The sequence below is a fragment of the Pungitius pungitius genome, chromosome 12, assembly GCF_949316345.1.
Source record: "Pungitius pungitius chromosome 12, fPunPun2.1, whole genome shotgun sequence".
Classification (NCBI taxonomy): domain Eukaryota; kingdom Metazoa; phylum Chordata; class Actinopteri; order Perciformes; family Gasterosteidae; genus Pungitius; species Pungitius pungitius.
In genome coordinates this window covers 10,423,297-10,442,898 of record NC_084911.1, presented here as the reverse complement: position 1 = coordinate 10,442,898, position 19,602 = coordinate 10,423,297, and the positions used below count along the sequence as shown (strand labels likewise).

General features: G+C 38.2%; 2 protein-coding genes across 3 annotated transcripts in view; both read right to left on the bottom strand.

The window, feature by feature from the left end:
- The window catches only part of LOC119220640 (interferon-induced protein 44-like), a 30,523-nt gene extending 17,937 nt beyond the window's left edge, over positions 1-12,586 (bottom strand). The window contains exons 1-7 of one of the 2 annotated variants that reach the window (XM_037476777.2): positions 12,514-12,586; positions 12,269-12,302; positions 11,949-12,144; positions 11,643-11,795; positions 11,305-11,476; positions 11,113-11,213; positions 10,627-10,991 (exon numbers count right to left, since the gene is read on the bottom strand). In XM_037476777.2, coding sequence (XP_037332674.2) covers positions 10,830-10,991; positions 11,113-11,213; positions 11,305-11,476; positions 11,643-11,795; positions 11,949-12,144; positions 12,269-12,302; positions 12,514-12,571 — 876 coding nt within the window. In that variant the 5' untranslated portion in view covers positions 12,572-12,586 and the 3' untranslated portion in view covers positions 10,627-10,829. Of the gene's footprint in view, positions 1-10,626; positions 10,992-11,112; positions 11,214-11,304; positions 11,477-11,642; positions 11,796-11,948; positions 12,145-12,268; positions 12,303-12,513 lie in introns of those variants that run through there. The other variant, XM_062566138.1, reaches the window with a different exon arrangement.
- The window catches only part of LOC119220639 (interferon-induced protein 44-like), a 59,636-nt gene continuing 43,178 nt past the window's right edge, over positions 3,145-19,602 (bottom strand). Inside the window, exons 8-10 of the mRNA XM_062566142.1 lie at positions 4,131-4,302; positions 3,940-4,040; positions 3,145-3,826 (exon numbers count right to left, since the gene is read on the bottom strand). Of these exons, the coding sequence (XP_062422126.1) occupies positions 3,665-3,826; positions 3,940-4,040; positions 4,131-4,302 (435 nt within the window). The 3' untranslated portion in view covers positions 3,145-3,664. The remainder of the gene's footprint in view (positions 3,827-3,939; positions 4,041-4,130; positions 4,303-19,602) is intronic.

Below are 19,602 nucleotides of genomic sequence, written 5' to 3'. Positions count from 1 at the left end.
CTGTTAGTAGCCCCGTTCTAGCCGGTCCGAGTATGGTTCGCGAACCTTATGTCGCTCCTCGCAGGTCCTCCGTTGGAGATTCCCATCAGGGCGGACCTGCTGTCTCAAGCGTTGGGGTCCATCGTTCACCCCCGCCCCGAGCTATGGACACTATGGGCGTGGCCCTTGAGGGGACCCGCCTCTTAGGATCCGGTCTCTCGACCGAAGTCGTGGAGACCATCCTCCACTCCAGAGCCCCCGCTACAAGGAAGGCATATGCCGGTAGATGGAGGCTTTTTGCCACTTGGTGTGGGGAACGACAGCTGGACCCAGTTAACTGCCCAGTCGGTTCAGTACTGGAGTTCCTGCAGGAACGTTCTTCCACAGGTTTATCCCCGTCTACTATCACAGTATATGTGGCGGCCCTGTCGGCAGCCCATGCCCCACTAGACGGCGTTCTCTGGGGAGACACCCACTGGTATCCCGCTTCCTTCGTGGTACCCTGAGGCTGAGGCCAGCAGCCAGCACTAGAGTTCCGTCCTGGGACCTTTGGCTGTCCGGGCCCATTCTACTAGGGGTATGGCGGCTTCTAAAGCCCTTTTGTCGGGAAAAGTATCGCTGCACAACGTTTGCATGGCGGAAGGCTGGTCCTCTCCCCACACGTTCGTGAGGTTTTACCGCCTAGACCTTAACTCTACACCTGGAGCACAGGTGCTCTCGTCTGAGTGTGCGCACTAACTTCACACCACGGTCACTTGCTCATATGGCGGAGTGGGTATTGGGTTCCCACAGCGTTTTTACGCAGCTCGAGTTCCCTGAGAGGGAACAGATACATCATATACATCATACAACATCATATACATCATATACATCATACAACAGATACATCATTTCAATGCGTAAGTATGGTAACCGGAGGGTTACCATACTTACGCATTGAAATGATGTATCTGAATGTTTTTCAACGTTAAAATACTGCAAAAAACTCAACCGCAAATAATTCAATGTTCTAATATTCAACTGCAAAAAATTCAACGGCACCGCCAATTGCTCCAGTGCCTGGGCCTGCCTTCCCACCTAGGCCTGGAGCACCCCCATGAACTGCCGGTTCGCCTCCGCTTGTTCGCGTTGGATCCCCGCCAGCTCACCAATCATCTGCGCCAGCGCGAGCGCTGGTTGGGTGGGCATACCCTGCTGCCCCTCGTCCGTCATCCTCCGCCTAGTTGGGCGCCACTGTACGGTGTGGGTTATTCTGGCTCCGGACGAAGGAACGTGACCACAGGGTGACGAGTTCAGAAATGTGTTTTTATTGCTCTCGTGACAGTACAACGTGCCGGCGTTCCACTCGCTCGTTCGTGCACCACCTCCTCGCTCGCCTCACTGTTCAAATAGGGACGTGAGGACAAACACACACGTCAATTACTGTCAGCTGATTGCAAGGTGTTCTCACCTGGCACTGTTCCCTGAGCCACTCCCCCTCTCTCCCACACCTGCAGCCATGCTGAAACCGTGCCCGCCACCACAGTGTGATATAGTTAAATATGTGTGATATAGTTTAATATATATATAATATATATATACATATTAAACAAATAAATGCACACACACCCTTTAAGTAGAATCCCAGTTTGGAAGCATTATCACTTATTTTGATCTCAGTAGCTGTATAACTCCTAGCTGTGTTTGGGTGCCTCTAACACTTGGTATTGGAGGACTACAGCAGCGTTGGGTGGATGCTACCATGACTAATCAATTTGAACCAACAGAATTCTCAAAAGGACGATGAGAATTGGGGAAAACTGCAGCATGCTGGGAGATCATCTTAATCTCCTGACCGATGATATCAAAGCTTCAATGGACTTTTTGAATAAAATTTTGACACCGGATTATGAAACAATGATTTAAAGTGAAGGAATTGTGATAAAATGATAAATAGTTATTTTCTGTACTAATATACTTAGTATTAACAGGAAACAAAGTTGGCAAAGCCCTTGTTTGTGTCAACACGGATTTACTCATGTTATTGCTTGCTTCAGTTTTATTTGATTGAAGAATCTATTTGTGATTTTGTAGTCATCTACCTAAACAGTGGTTCTCTCGTATCATGGAGCAACAACGCCCATGGAACCCCCCCAGGAGGCTTGGGGGAACTCGTTTCGACATTTTTTTATTGCTTGCTTGCTCACAAAAACATATTTTTTGCAATATTATGTGTGATTCAAGAATAATCAAAGGAGTGGAATGTAATGGTAAAACATGTTATAAGATAGTCTTATGCTAAAAGAGTGATTATTGTCTGTATTAAAGTAATGTGAGAAGAAAAGGGAGATTCAAAAGTTGTCTTTTGCAGCTGTGTGAAGAAGGACAGTCAAACAGGCTTTCACACGAATGCTCGAACAAAGGAACTCTGTTACCCCCATCTTAACCTTGGTTCATTTCTTACTTGATTTGTAAGTTTTCATATCTGCTATCTCACAGGTGGTTTAGAGTTTAGGATTCGGCGCCTCTCTTGGCCACCTGCCACTAGTGTTGGGTTCTGAAGGCCGAAGGGGAGACCACCTTGCCTTTGTTCTCATCCATACAGTGAATCAAAGAGTCGACTAGCTCAGGTTTTAAAAATAAAAAAGTATTTAATAACTAAACAAAGAGTAAGGCCTACAATTACAAAGTGAAATACAATGTGAATAGTAATATATTTCGCGAAATCGAGAATTCTCCGACCAAGTCAAAGGTGACTTATCAGAACAGCTGCAGAAAATTCTAACTGTCCTCTTCCCGGTTCAAAGATTCGAAAGCTCTCGGGGGGGTTGTCTTTTGGGTGTATCCGAATGTCATTGGCTCCTTCTTCAATGTATCTCCTCCTGGTCCAGCCTTTTCACATCCAGGTGTGAACTGCCACGTGTGAATCTGAAAGCCCTCTCTGTGTCATCTTTCCCTCACATTCCAATGCATTCTCTGTAGAAACATTTTGGCTTTATGCCTCAATGAGTGAATATAACATAATATACATAGTTTGTCTTCATCTTATATTAAGTACACTTCAATTACAACACAACATATAAGATCACAGTACTTAATGGTTTATCACAGTTTATCTGGTGCAATACTTTGCCTCATTTGGCTGTCTTGCACCCAATTGCTTATCTGACAGGAGAAAAAAAAAAACCAACAAGAACCCTCTTTTGGGGAAAGATGGGAGAAATCCATAAAGGACAGCAATTAGCTTCCGTCCCCAGGTTTTAACATTACATCATGACAGGATGTTAATGTGTACAGTATTTATATGATTTCCATGACTATAAATTGTTATTGTCTATAATGCATTCACTTCATTTAACATACAAATGTAATATCAACTATCTAACATCACACAAACTACAATTCTACACTAAACATTGCTACATGTAAAATACTTCACACCGCTAGGGGTGCACTTCTTCTTTAATTCCTAACACTAGAAATGACCTGTGAGATGTTTGTGTATAAGAACTCAGCATTTTCACTTCTCGAAGACGCCATCTCCACAGAGCACCATGATACGTGCCTGTGTATTTGACCTCCTGCTTGCAAGCAAAGAATGGATTTTTGCAACTTTGATTATTCATCAAGACTCTGTTTTATTAGATGAACCTAGAAACAAATCATTCTCTTCTCCCGAACTTTAATTGAAATTTTCCACAACAATCTACAGCTGGTTGACAAAGTTTTCTCCAGAGTCAATGATCTGTTTCAGTGCGCACAGGATCAGTGAATCAATGTCATGATTTGTATCAATCTCTGAGGCGTAGTTCTTCACAGGAAAGATGCAGTTTAGTGGAAAGCCCAGATCCTTACTGATTTTGTCCACCTAATATGGAAAATGTTCACGTTTAAGAAATGCCGCTAGAAGCGTGTTTTTGTGTTTTTAAATCTTTCCAATTTAAAAACAACGTACAACCGACTCATAAAGTAGAAACCTACCATTTCCTTTATGTACTTGCTCTTATACACATTCTTTACATCGGATTGGACCTCTTTACAAGCTTCATCAATTTTGGTGAGAACAACCAGCTGAGGAATCCCTGCCAATACAAAGAGGAATACAACTCAATCAAATTCATGTTTAACAGGTAATTTGATTTAATCTGTGAACCACAAAAACTAATCCTTACCCAAGTCTCTAGCTGCAGTTCTGACCCGCCTCATCTTTCTTTTAGATTCATCATCCAGTATTGATGATGAGCTGCCATCGATGACACAAACCAGAACATGAGCTTTGTCCTCCAGGGTGGGGCTCTTGTTGTAGTATTGATCATCCTCTGATATTTCACAGTAAGGATTGAACTGTAAAAACAATGTAAATCAAAGAATAACTTTAAAAATAATTTGTTAAACATACTATATACTGTGGTAGACTACAGGGAGAAGTGAGGGGGTGGGTGTTGGAGGGGAGGTATATTTCGACCAGATGGCTCCACCCACGAGCCATGTCAGGGAGTTCCGGCCTAACGAGGCGAGAGGGTAAGCAATTGAGCAATTAGAGAGGGGAAGCATAAGAAGGGCAACAAGGAACCGAACAGGGAGGAAATGGAGAGTGAGAAAAGAGAGAAGTTGGCGCAACCCGTGTATGACCTGGCACAGGAGGACGAGGACGGCGATGACAATGAATAGGAAATTTGAATATGAAGACGAATACGAGGAGCAACAGGGCGTGGAGCTTATCCTTCTACACAGCCAAGTAATCTAAATAAACTGTGTTCAAACTGTACCCCGAGTCCGGCTTGTGTCCTTCAACTGTGACATGGAAGTCCCCACCCCCGGGCTTGCCACAATACTTACATAAATAGAATTAGTGATACAAACAGATAGCAAAGCTGGATGGTTTTACTGAAATGCATCAACAATACTCAATGATGTCAGTAATTAATTGGACTGTACCTTGTATCCATCTTTTATGTGGCCCTTCATGACCAGTTTGATGTCTTCCACACAAACTCCTTGTTGATCAAATTTCTCGAGGCCCATGATGTCAGTGAAGACAAAAGGGTAAAATGTCCCAGGTCCTTCTTTGTTGATTTTGTACGTTTGACGCTGTAAAACAGAAAAGCGCTGATATGATGACATCATTTAAACCTTAAAGTCAATGAGTAACTTTATCTCATGCTCATTAATATTATCTCAAGCTGCTCAAAGTGCTGCTCGCCTAAACTGTGTCCTGCAAATCTTTTTAGATGAGATTCATACTTCTATGGTGAAGGATTTGGAGGAATTTGCATCTGCCTGAGCTCGAAGAGCAATTCTTCCTTGTAAAACAGTGTCGACAGAGTTGATGAAGCTGGACTTCCCAGAACCAGTAGATCCGTATAGCAGAACTCTGAACTGTTTAACTTCTTTGTTATAAGGCTGATAACCCTTCACAAACTGCAGGTCTTCCTTCTTGGGGCTGTTCCTTAAAGAAAGAAAAGGAAAGATTATGTGTCACATCCTTTCACTGTACTTCAACATTATTATCAGTTTTATTTAGTAGCTGCACTGTTGCCAGAGACACCAGGAATTAAACACACCACTCACCCCCAACGTATTTTCCTCCACTCTGCAATCAAAGCTGACAAGTAGAAAGCACATGATGATGTAATATAACCACAACACAAAAAAGAATAATTCATTTGTTTCTTAATTTATCAAAAGTATTTTTGATCTATCTTATAAAATGTTCAAGATTTTAATTACAACTTTGATCTTGTCTTCCAGCTTTTGATTAGTAGGCAAGCAAAGTATTCGTCTGAGTTTAAACAATGTTCTGTAATGTTGTGAGTATCTTACGATCAGGAGCAGGAGCAGCAGCAGGTTTTGACTTTTTTCCACCCATGGCTACAAAAGGACAGTAAGGCAACATTTAAACAAAAAGCATTATTACACATAATTTATTATCAAAAAAAGCGTAAGTTCAAACATGCTTCCACTTATAACATTTAAAATGGACTCAGGTGCCGCACAAGCAAATCATTTATTCTCAATGAATTTGTGTCATTTTAATTCTGATTATTTAATCTCGACGATTCCAAGGTTAAATTTTTATCTGAATGGAAAATATTATTATTATTGTATATAAGAATCGTACCTGCACTGTTTTGCCTGTAAAAAGAAAAGGATTAATCAATGAATCATTATCATTTTGACACATTTTTTAATATTGGCATATTTACAAATTTTTGCAATGGGTTGAACATTAAGGAGCTGAAATGATGACAGGTCAAGACTCACCTCCTCTCTTTGCTGTAAAAGGAGAAAGAAACATGCAAATTTAAATATGTTTTTTCTGGAGGATGAATGTTTCTAATGCCTAAATAGAAATAGTAACTTCAAGTACAGACTCTTACAGATAAAGATGCAAATGAAATACTGTAATTATATTTATTTTGGAGAGACTATGCAAACTAGAAAATGAAACTGCTTAACGCAAGTGAAAGTGTAGCTACTTAGAGTAGTAGGAAGTATGCATAAGACGATCACAGGAAACAACCTGAAAAACCTTCAAGACGACGTTCCCAAATTAGAGCAAAATAGTACTGCTTTAAAGTTATGTCCAAGCATACGAAATTAAAATGAATGTCAATACTATTTTAGAGAAGTCAAAGGTTTTACATTTAATTTAATTTAATTAACTTATTCCACCCCCTGTACATATTTCACTTTCACTTTAATCAAATTGGCTTTTCTATTATATTGTGTATATATTGTGCATTTTTCGTGCCTTCATTGTAATTACTGTTTTGCTACTGCTACACATATTTCCCACTGGTGATTGATAAAGCATACATTCACTCATCTATATCTATCTATGTCTATATCTTCGGTCGTCTTTACGGTAGTGGCTTAAAGCACAGACCAATTGCATTCGAGTTAAACCATCCCACGTGATACTACCCGACCAATCGAGTCTTTGCATTCCAGACCGGACGACGATATTGTCTCAATAGTGCGGACAGACGAGAGAGTTAGCGGCAAATTAGAAAGACGGTAGGAAGAAAATAAAGATATTGGGATTCACAATCCCGCCGAGTTGGTTGATGAGAAGAATCGGACACGTAAATCAATCAAAGTTAAAAAAGTTAACATTTATTTAAAAGAGACAAAGATACATGAGAAATTTGCGCAGATGCAGCAGGAGACCGTCGGAAAGTGTGTCCGCTGTCAGAATGTGACCTCTTTTATATTCTCGCCCCCCACCTCAGTCCCCATGCAACTGTTTCTAAGAAAGTAAAAAAAGAAAAAGGCATAGCAACAATGTTTCTACCTTATATGGCCAAATAAGGTAGAAACATGGAATGGCAGTTGCACAGGATGTCTGTGGTTTTGTTTCGGGGTGCTGTGAAGGTCAACAGTTTTTAGTTCTCATACTGCTTTATATGTTCTTTACAGCACAGCGTTATTTCCTGCATCATAACAGCATTTGTTTTACAAGAAAACAAATACAAATAAAAGGAAAAATTAAAAGTGACATACAACTTACAATATCGACGATTGAGAAAAAGACGAGTGAGACGGAGCAAAAAAGAGAAAGAGACCGGTGAGAAAACAAATTGACAGCGAAAGTAGAGCATTTAATCCATAATGGACGGACTGGTTTCTGTTCACCCACTGCAGCACTCAACCAGTGTTTCATATGCTCAGAACCCGTCGAAACGCCATCATGAGGTTCAATGAGCTCCTCCACATAAGGAGGAGAATGACCATGATGCATTCAGGTACAGGTTTAACATCTCAAATCTCCCGCTTACCAAAAAAGAGAGTGGATATATAACGTTATATTCTATTAAACTGTTCGATTGTTAAAATGTGTTTAGATTCATTATTCAGAATTAGCTGAGACTGTCAAATCCAAATGTGAAGCAGAAAAGGGGAAATTCAAGCTTGTCTTCCCGGTATTTTATTTTTTCTGAAATGAAGCACTTTATTTGAACATGCAGATATTTTCACATTTTATTAATTTTTTTTTAAAATGCAGCCCTACTTTTATTTGGTTAATTGAGACAACATTACTTATATTTTTACAGTCACACATATATGTTCAGTTCTGTGAAAGGAGTTTTAGAATTTTAGTCAATTCATTTGTTAGTCGTGTATTGATTACATGCAGATGTTGATACAACTCTATTCCTCTATTTAATCACACCAAGTAGTCGCATTATGATCTTCCGGACCTTTCTTTCTAAACATTTTCTCTTACTGGACCTCGTCACATTTTATTTGAAGACCCCTGCACTACAATGGCATCTGTCATCCAAATATTAGTTAGGAGTAACAGAAATCCTTTACCTTTGTATCTGTGGCTCTGCAGAGTGCTGCTTCAGTGAAGGTGGCAAGTAGAGCCCTGTTATATGAGGATATATATGAGGATGTATGCTTTCACTTTCAGATACAGACAATCATGTGACTTATTATAAAAGGAGAAGAATAGGATGAGAATAATGTCTCATTTGATGTTGATTTTTCGTAACTGTTTATGACAACCAAACTGATGAATTTCATAAGAAACAGTTCTAAAACGGAAATAAAATCTGCTGGAATTAAATAAAGAAGTCCCACTAACAATTTACATTGGGATCAAACAATTTAATAGTTTATTGAAACTTCATATATCTTGGATTAATTACTCATATCAATATTTTTGCAAATCAAGATTCCCCCTAATTATGATTGTTCTTTTTTTTACAATAGACTGATTATTTAAAGATTAAAAGAAAAAGCATGAGCTGTAATAAAGCCAAATGTGATATAATGCTGATATAGTTATAGTATTTTGTAGGATATAACAAACCTGTCTCCTAAAATGTTACGTTCACATACAAATGTGGTATCAGTTTGATACTTGTGGTCACCTTGTGAATTTAAACAATCATAAATCATGGTTTGGAGTAAAGTAAGTTTGTAATGTACTTTAATTTATGTACGTGATTTCACATCAAGAACATTTGAACTGATTTCATAACAATTACCCAAATACCACTGCACAATTATGTAATAATAAGCATTCAAAGCAGTGTTGTGTCATGCTGTGAGGTTCGTCTCAGCAGCTTAAAGGTCTACTGCTTGTTGACAAAGTCTTCTCGAAAGCAAATCATCTGTTTCACTGCACTCATGATCAGCACATTCATGTCTGCATTGGTGTGGATTTCTGAGTGGAAGTTCTTCACGAGAAAGATGCAGTTTAGAGAAAGGCCCATGCCACAACCAAGGCTTTTAGGTAACAATTAAGCATGATTGTCTACAGGCGCTATGGTGTGCACTGCCGCACCTTCGGCTGGTGCCCTCAGGACTCTATACGACCCAGGCTCATATAGGTCCTGGATTTTATGACGACCTTGTGTACTGAGGTTCTGCAACCACGCCAACTGGCCTAATTTCAGAGGGTGGTCTTGAACATGCCGGTCATAATTTCTCTCACGACGCACCCCTTAACCTTTCCCCGGCTCCCTCAAAAGCTATTCGTAAGCGGGTCTGATGTTCCTGGATCAATTCATGGGTACTGCCACCAAGAGGATCCTGTACCTAGCAGGAAATCAACTGGAAGCCTGGGATCTTGCCCAAACATCAAAAGAAAGGGGGACTTCCCAGTGGCCTGATGAGGGGTGGTGTTATAGGAATACAGCACCTGTGGCAGGCAGGAACTCCAGTCCCACTTCCGAGACGCCGGAAAGGTGCGCAACAAGTTTAAAGAGTTAAAGCCCCGTTATTATTGGACATGGCTACAATCCGAAGCCGAAAGTGTCTTGGGTGCTCGCTCCTTTAGCTTGACGCACGCTCCTGATCTTGAATCTAGAATCGATTGCTCTTCCTTAGTGTCCCGGATGTTGGTGTGTCAAGGTTGACATTTTTTGGGTTGAATATTGTAGCCTCCATTTCTGTTGCGGCCTGTTCCTCACTTCCATTTTATAGGTAAAAACTAATGCAACACTTTTTCTAATATGTTTTACTGTTGTTATTGAAGACTTTCCAGTTTGAAATTTCATTCAGTTTTGATGATAAAATATACTTACTGCAGCGTTTCATCCGATACACGAACCGTTGGACATTGAGGACATTACACGGCTGGGATGCAGGAGACACGATACTTGGATGTCTTCCCCCCTTTTTCCTTCGCTTGTCTCATGTTTCCTTTACGGGCTTTGTATAAGCTTGTATTTTCTCATTTCCCTCGAGCGCCAAAATTGCAGTCAGGTGACCGGAAAAAACACATTTTATTGGACTATAGTGAAGCAGTGTGGAACCATAATATGTATTGAAGCAGTGTGGCTCTATAATATGTATCAATGATATACCAATGTAACGTAGATACAATTAAAATGGAGAAAACTAAAAATGTTTTAATCGCCGTTGCTCTGTAATTCTAACATTACTTATTATACTTGAGGGCAAACATCACAAAAGCTGAGTTTTTGACCAGCTCACGTGATGATGTCATATGACGCAAACAACATAAGATTCGTTGATGTTTTTGTTTTGCAATATGGCAAAACTTTAGGAAGAGATTCTTTTTAAGATTTCATACGAAATTATTAGTTTTTCACATTTGGTCATGGATAAAAATACAGATTAATTTTGTGAGTTTATTTTTAACAATTCACCTTTACCACCTAAATCCAAAAGGCATAACTATCAAAATAACAATGCAAAAACTCAAATGCGTGGTGAGGGTGATACAACCTAACATACTTTATTAAACTGATAGTAGAGGCAAGAGAAGAGCAGATAAGATATAGATAAGATAAGATCACAACTAAAATAAGATCCAAGTCGGTTTTAATGTAATTATATCCCCACAGACAGACTATTTCAAAAGCAAAATTGGCCTCAGCAGTATTTTAGGTCTACAGCTGGTTGACAAAGTCTTCTCCAGAGTTAATGATCTGTTTCATTGCGCTCAGGATCAGTGAATCGATGTCATCATTTGTTTCATTCTCTGAGGCGTAGTTCTTCACAGGAAAGATGCAGTTTAGTGGAAAGCCCAGGTCCACACTAATCTTTTCGATCTAATATGAAAAACATTCACATTCAAGAAATGCTAGTCAATGCTTATTTTTGTGGTTCAATTTTAAAATGTTTCCAAATTTGAATAACAACATTCTACCAACTCATGAAATAGAAACATACCATCTTCTTTATGTAATTGCTCTTGTACACGTTCTTTACGTCGGATTGGACCTCTTTACAAGCTACATCAATTTTGGTGAGAACAACCAGCTGAGGAATCCCTGCCAATACAAAGAGGAATACAACTCAATCAAATTCATGTTTAACAGGTAATTTGATTTAATCTGTGAACCACAAAAATTAAATCCTTACCCAAGTCTCTAGCTGCAAGTCTGACCTGCCTCATCTTTCTTATAGATTCATCATCCAGTATTGATGATGAGCTGGCATCGATGATACAAACCAGAACCTGAACTTTTTCCTCCAGGATGGGGTTCTTGTTGTAGTATTGATCATCCTCTGATATTTCAGAGCACGGATTGAACTGTAGAAACAATGTAAATCACATAATAACTTGTCCAAATAATTCTTTAAACATACTGTATATTTTACATAAATGTTATTATTGATACAAAACAGAGAGCAAAGTTGGATGGTTTTACTGAAATGCATCAATAATACAATGATGTCAGTAATTATTTATAATGTACCATGTAACCATCTTTTATGTGGCCCTTCATGTCCAGTTTGATGTCATCCACACAAACTCCTCGTTTGTCTGGCCCCTCGATGCCCATGATGTCAGTGAAGACAAAAGGGTAAAATGTCCCAGGTCCTTCTTTGTTGATTTTGTACGTTTGATGCTGTCAAACAGTAAAGCGCAGATATGATGACATCATTTAAACCTTAAAGTCAATGAGTAACTTTATCTCATGCTCATTAATATTATCTCAAGCTGCTCAAAGTGCTGCTCGCCTAAACTGTGTCCTGCAAATCTTTTTAGAAGGGATTCATACTTTTGTGGTGAAGGATTTAGCGGAGACTGCATCCGCCTGAGCTCGAAGAGCAATTCTTCCTTGTAAAACAGTGTCGACAGAGTTGATGAAGCTGGACTTCCCAGAACCAATAGGCCCGTACAGCAGAACTCTGAGCTCTTTGACTTCCTTGTTATAAGGCTGATAATCCTTCACAAACTGCAGGTCCTCTTTTTGGCTGTTCATTAAAGAAAATGTAAGATTATATGTCACATCCTTTCACGGCATTTCAACATTATTATCAATATTTTGTGGTAGCTGCACTGTTGCCAGAGACACCATGAATTTCATACACCACTCACCCCCAACGTATTTTCCTCCATTCTTCCATCAAAGCTGACAATTAGAGGGCACATGATGATGTAATATAACCACAACACAAATAAAAAGTAATTTGTATCTTTATACAATTGTAATTTTGCATCTTAAACAACATTCATGATTTTGTTTTTCACTTTTGATCTACTCTTTTAATTAATGATAATTAGATGAGCAAAGCATTCTTTTGAGTTTAAACAATTGTCTAATAATGTTTTCAGTATCTTACTCCCAGAAGCAGGAGCATGATCAGGAGCGCAAGCAGGTTTTGACTGTTCTTCACCCATGGCTACAAAAGGACAGTAAGGCAACAGTTAAACAAGAAGCATTATTACACATCATTTATTATCACATTTAAAACAGACTCAGGTGCTGCACAAGCAAAAAGTACATTCTTAATGAATATGTGTCATTTTAATTGACTCTGATTGTTGAATCTCTTGACAAATCCAAGATTTGGAATCTCCAAGAATCATACCTGCACTGTTTTGTTTGTAAAAAGAAAAGGTGATGGTTCAAATGAATCATTATCACTTCCTCACATTTATTAATGTTGCATAATTAAAAATTTGAAGCATTTTTGCAATGGATTGAACATTTATGAGCTGAAATGATGACTCACCTCCTCTCTTTGCTGTAAAAGAAGAAAGAAACATGCAAATGAACTTAAACACAATTTTCTGAAAAATGTTGTTAATCCCTAGATTGAAATAGTAACTTAAAGTATAGACTCCTACCGATAAAGATGCAAATTAAATACTGTAATTATATTCATTTTGGAGAAATTTTGCCAACTACAAAATGAAACTGTTCAACGCGAGTGAAAAGCGTGGCCATGTGAGGAAGTAGGAAGTAGGAAGTATGCAGAGTTAGAGCAACGATGACAGGAAACGACCTTCAAGACGACCGTCACAAGTTTAACCAAAATATTACATTATTTTAAAGTTATGTCAAAGCGTACCAAATTGAAATAAAAGTCCCAATTTCAAAAAGTCAAAGGTTTTAATATTTAATTGTATATCTATTCCACCCCACTGTACATACTTCTATTTTACTTTCACTTTAATCTAATTCACTATTCTATATTTTATTGTATTGTGTATATATTTTTATATAGCTTTTTTTTCGTGCATTCATTTAGAATTTTGTTACTGTGTTGCTACTGCTACACACACATCGGGATTAATAAAGTATATATTATCTATCTACATAAAACATGAAAGGTAAGACGTTCCATTTACTTTAATTTTTCTATCACTGGATCTACAGGCGTGTATCCTTTAGTAGATCAATACTAACACCACGACAGACATTTGTCATCAAAATATTTGTTAGACATAATAGAAATCCTTTACCTTTGTATCTGTGGCTCTGCAGAGTGCTGCTTAAGTGATTGTGGCAAGAAGAGCCCTGTTATATGATGATATACTGTATATGAGGATGTATGCTTTCACTTTCAGATACAGACAATCATGTGACTTACATTCATAAAAGGAGAAGGACATGATGAGAATATTGTCTTTTTTTAACAAGCCAGACTCAAATGGGACACATTTAAACAGAATCTAAACACAGCTTTCATATTTTTTTGCAAATAAACAGTTCTAAAACTAGAATTGAAAAAAACACTAGCAACAACTAGTAACACTAGCAAACAACATTGGGAACAAAGCGGAATCAAACAATTCAATAATTTATTACAGTTTAACATGTGTTGGATTATTTACTCATATCGTTATTATTGCTTATACAGTTTTTTAACTGATTCTTTATTATCCCCCCTTGTCATTTTATTTCTTTTTTTACAATATACTGATTTTTAAAATGTAACACATGATGTAATATAACCCAAACACAAATGAATAGAGTATTTGTATCTTGACACATGTATGAAATGTTTTTTTGCATCTTAGACCACATTCAGGATTTTATTTAAAACTTTTGATCAAGTAGACAGGCAACGTATTCTTCTGAGTTCAAACAATGACGTAAAATATGTTTAGTATCTTTCTTTCAGGTTCAGGTTTAGTCGATCTTCCGTTTATTGCTACAAAGGACAGTAAGGCAGCATTTAAAAAGGAAGCATTATAACACATCATTAATTATCAAAAAGTAGTTCAGACATGTTGCAAACTATTTCCTCGAAAAGGCAGACTCATGTGTTACAAAAGTAAAGTATTTTTCCTAATGAATATAGCTCAATCGAAATGCCTGAATGTTTAATTGTTTTATCTCTTGACAATTTCAAGTGTCAAGGTTCATGTAAATTGATAATATTTAAAAGAAATCCTACCTCCACTGTTTTGCCTGTTATGTTCTTTAATGTGTATTAAGTTTAGACTGTAGTTTTGACAATTTATTCTTCTTCTGAGGGGATAGCAACCATGAGGTGGTTCACATATTCCAATAAGACAATACCTGGTGGGAAGTCAAAGTTTTGTAAATTTAGGCTCAGCTGGTGAAAGTAGGTTGGACTTTCTAAATACCATCTTGTACGGGTGTAGCTACACCACTGAAAGGTGAATGCAAACCATTATTTACCTTCAGGATGGACGGACACAGAAAATATTAATTGGCCAAATCAACAAGTAAAAAATCAGTTTCCTCTGGAGGGCTGAGGGACAGAATGGTGGATTAGAAACCTCAGGTGCTCGGGGGTGCACTGCCGCATTTACTGCCTGCAGGTCCTAAATGCCACTGTGTTGGTTGACCCTCATCGCTGTTTTTCTTAACAGGAAACATTAATAATAGTGCAGAACAGTGAATCATTACATGGGACAATTAATCAATGTCTAAGATTTAAACATTGATGTGATGCCATCTATTGCTTCTTGTTTCAGACAAGACCTGTAGCCTGCTTTTGGGGGAATCACCAAAGGTGCCGCGCCTCTCATAAGCCCGACATCGTACTTGCTTTCAATTGTCATTATTGTGTACACACATGAACCACATGGTTTGTTCTCTAACAACTCTTTAGTTCTACTAACTTACACTGTAGATGTGACAGCTGTGCGATGTACTGTACATTACATTCACTATACTCTGTCCACTGCATCTGTAGGACGTTAGGACAGGTAAGGGGTGGGGTTTGTTTTGTTAATTTCTTTGTTTTGGATCTGCTCAGCCGTTCTCCCATTTTCCCTCTGTTATTATTTATCCGGTTATCATCCTCAAGTATCATTGTTGTTGTACATCCCCAATTATTGTTATTATTATTAAACTGTCAAGTAATAGCCTGTTTAAGCCTAACCATCTGTGTTTGTGTGATTACTCGCACCCACACGAGCCCACACCCTGTCTCTGGCCTTCTGGGGTTCTTGGCAGCGTGATGTACCTTCCCCTCATCTCACGGGGTGCTGTACGTGCGTAACAGAGCTGGACTGAAGAATCATGCTAAAACAGCACATCAAATCTCCACATTCATAACAAATGAATGTTTGGTCATCTGACCATCCAAATCACACCGAATGGGGGCTGAATAACATGTCTGTCCAGTTTAACAGGTGTTAGCGCTGAGTTTTGGAGCAATGGGTAAAGCTGATGGAGTCAAAACAGATGTAGCTCCTGAGTCTACCAAAAATGTGACCTCATGTCTGTCATCGATTAAAGTTAACGTGGGAAAGTTTCTAAAGCATTCATCGAGATACATATAAATATGTCAGTTTCATGAATGTGCATTGAATCATGGAGCCGTCTTTGGTGGTGGTGTGGTAGCTGGTAGAGCTGTTGGAGCAGTCCAGATCAATCCCAGGTCCATCCACACATCAAGCTACTTCTAGGATATCTGGATCTTATGAATTGCCATAACGGTGATACTATTTTCTGGTCTCTTGGGTTTGGCCGTGAGAATTGGTGTTAACTACGACACGTCTGACTACCCGTTAAGTGCTGGTGTTTAACCTCGGAAGTCCAGTTAAACACCGCACAGTCCGAGCGAGGGTTTGCCGTTATTTCCCTCGGCTCATTACAAATGTTTATATAAAATAAATTTAAATTCTTTCTCACCTTCTTTTCTTTTGCGTTTAACTCCCAGAAAATCTTATATTTTAGGGTTAATCCAGTTTGTTTTATCATTAACACATTAGGAAAAAAGGATAAGAACTTGAGCTAAAAAAACACCTTTATTGCATTATTAATGTGAGTAAACGTTGAAGAAAACCTAAAACCATTAATGCGTTAGCAACTTTTCTTATATGCAACACATAAGTAGTATTAGAGCTATACTGGTATTTTAAACATAGCTGAAAACATGTGAGTCATTTTAACAATACTGTGGTCCTTTTAGATTTAGGGTATTTACACATGTATAAATGGGGCAGAGTGACTCAAACAACCTCTCGTGCAGAATGAAACACAAAGGAACCAATGAGTTCAGAGCAATGAGAAACTAGATGGTTGTGAATTAGTAATAATGCTCACCTCTTCCACGTGCTTCCTCAACGCCTTCTGAACGTAATTGCATTATAAGACAATGAAATAAAAATAAAAGGAGACTAAATACAAATGTCTTTATTGATGTAATTTATTGTGGGTTTACCTAAACAGCAGTACTCAATTATTACCGGGGGACTAGAATATGGACATTGACGCCTACATCAAAAAAACATAGCTATCAAAATAACAATGCAATAACTAATGCGTGGTGAGGGTGATACAGCCTAACATATTCAACTATTAGTAGAGGCAAGACCACGTAGAGCAGATATCTACTAAAACAAAACCCAAATCCATTTTAATATAATTACATCCCCACAACCAGACTATTTGAAGTTGTCTCCAGAGTCGATGATCCGTTTCATTGCGCTCAGGATCAGTGAATCGATCGCATCATCTGGTTCATTCTCTGAGGCGTAGTTCTTCACAGGAAAGATGCGGTTTAATGGAATCTCCACACTCATTTTTTCCATCTAATTTGAAAAACATTCACATTTAATAAATCATGCTAAATGCTTATTTTTGTGTTTCAATTTTAAAATGTTTCCAATTTAATACCAACATTCTACCAACTCATAAAACTGCCTACAAAATCCTTTATGTTCTTGCTCTTATACACGTTCTTTACATCGGCGCAGACCTCTTTACAAGCTTCATCAATTTTGGTGAGAACAACCAGCTCACGAATCCCTGTTAATACAAGAGGAAAACAACTCAATCAGATTTATGTTACAGGTTATTTGATTCAATCTATGAACCACAAAAACTAAACATTACCCAAGTCTCTAGCTGCCTGTCTGACCTGCTTCATCTTTTTTATAGGTTCATCATCCAGTAGACTTGCTGTGCTGCCATCGATGACACAAACCAGAACCTGAACTTTGTCACCCAGGGTGGGGTTCTTGTTGTAGTATGGATCATCCTCTGATATTTTATTGCATGGATCGAACTGTAAAAGCAATGTAAATCAAAGAATAACTTCGCAAATATTTCCGTAAACATATCTTTACATAAATATAATTACTGATAGCAAAGCTGGATGGATATGCTGATTTTACTGTTTTACTGCATCCTACAATTCTTTCTTTCAGTAATTAATTATTCTGTACCATGTAACCATCTTTTATGTGGCCCTTCATGTCCAGTTTGATGTCATCCACACAAATTCCTTGTTTGTCTGACCCCTCGATGCCCATGATGTCAGTGAAGACAAAAGGGTAAAAGGTCCCTAGTCCTCCTTTGTTGATTTTGTAGGTTCGACGCTGTCAAACCGAAAAGCGCAGATATGATCATTGATCATTGAAAACTAAGTCTATGAGTAACTTTACCTCATGCTCATTAATAATATCTCAAGCTGCTCAAAGTGCTGCTCGCCTAAACTGTGTCCTGCAAATCTTTTTAGATGGGATTCATACTTTTGTGGTGAAGGATTTGGAGGAATTCGCATCTGCCTGAGCTCGAAGAGCAATTCTTCCTTGTAAAACAGTGTCGACAGAGTTGATGAAGCTGGACTTTCCAGCACCATTAGATCCGTACAGCAGAACTCTGAACTGTTCTTCTTTGTTATAAGGCTGATAATTCTTCACAAACTGCAGGTCTTCCTCTTTTTGGCTGTTCATTAAAGAAAATGTATCATTATTTGTCACATCCTTTCACTGTACTACAATGTTATTAGGAGTTTTCTTTATGTTACAAAGATTTTGTGGTTGCTGCACTGTTGTCAGAGAAACCATGAATTTAATACACCACTCACCCCCAAGGTATTTTCCGCCATTCTGCAATCAAAGCTGACAGGTAGAGGGCACAAGATGATGTAATTTGTTTCTTAATTCATCAAATTTATTTTTGCATGTTGGACAACGTTCAGGATTTTATTTTCAACTTTTGATCAACTCTTCCCGCTTTTGATAAGTAGATGATAAAAGCATACTTTAGAGTTTAAACAATTGTCTGTAATGTTGTCAGTATCTTACTCTCAGAAGCAGGAGCATGATCAGGAGCGCGAGCAGGTTTTGACTGTTCTTCATCCATGGCTACAAAAGGACAATAAGGCAACATTTAAACAAGAAGCATTATTACACATCATTTATTATCAAAAAGCGTGAGTTCAAACGTGTTTCAACTTATAACATTTAAAATGGACTGCACAAGCAAATAATTTATTCTCAACAAATATGTGTCATTTTAATAGACTAGAAAGAGATTAAACAATCTAATTCCAAGGTTTAACTTTTATCTGAATTGATATAAAAAAAAAAAATCGTACCTGCACTCTTTTGCTTGTAAAAAGAAAAGGTGATGGTTCAAATGAATCATTATCACTTTGACACATTTATTAATATTGGCATAATTTAAAATTTGAAGCACTTTTGCAATGGATTCAACATTGAGGAGCTGAAATGATCTCTTTCCTGTAAAAGGAGATGGTAACATGCAAATGAAGAAAAGCATAAAACAACATTGGGAAGAAAGAGGGATCAAACTATTTAAAAGTTTATTGCAGCTTCATATCTGTTGGATTATTTACTCATTTCATTTTTATTGCTTAACAAGGTTTTAAACTTTTATCTTTATTATCCCCAAAGTATTTATGATTTATCTTTTTTTTTTACGATACACTGGTTTTACATACAAAACATTTTAAATGATTTCAGAAAAATCACCCTGCACAATTCTGTAATAAAGGAATGTTGTCATGGAGCGGTAGTTCAGAAAGGAAGACTCTCTTTACGCCACGCGTAACAACTGGAATCCGTCCCTTGGGGGGGGGGGGGGGGGGGGGGGGTACTGTCACATTTGGGGTTTATTTCCTGCTTTACTTGGTAGTTTCCTGCCTCTTGTGTCCCTGGGTAAACTTGTCCTGTCATCCCCTTGATTGTCTGCC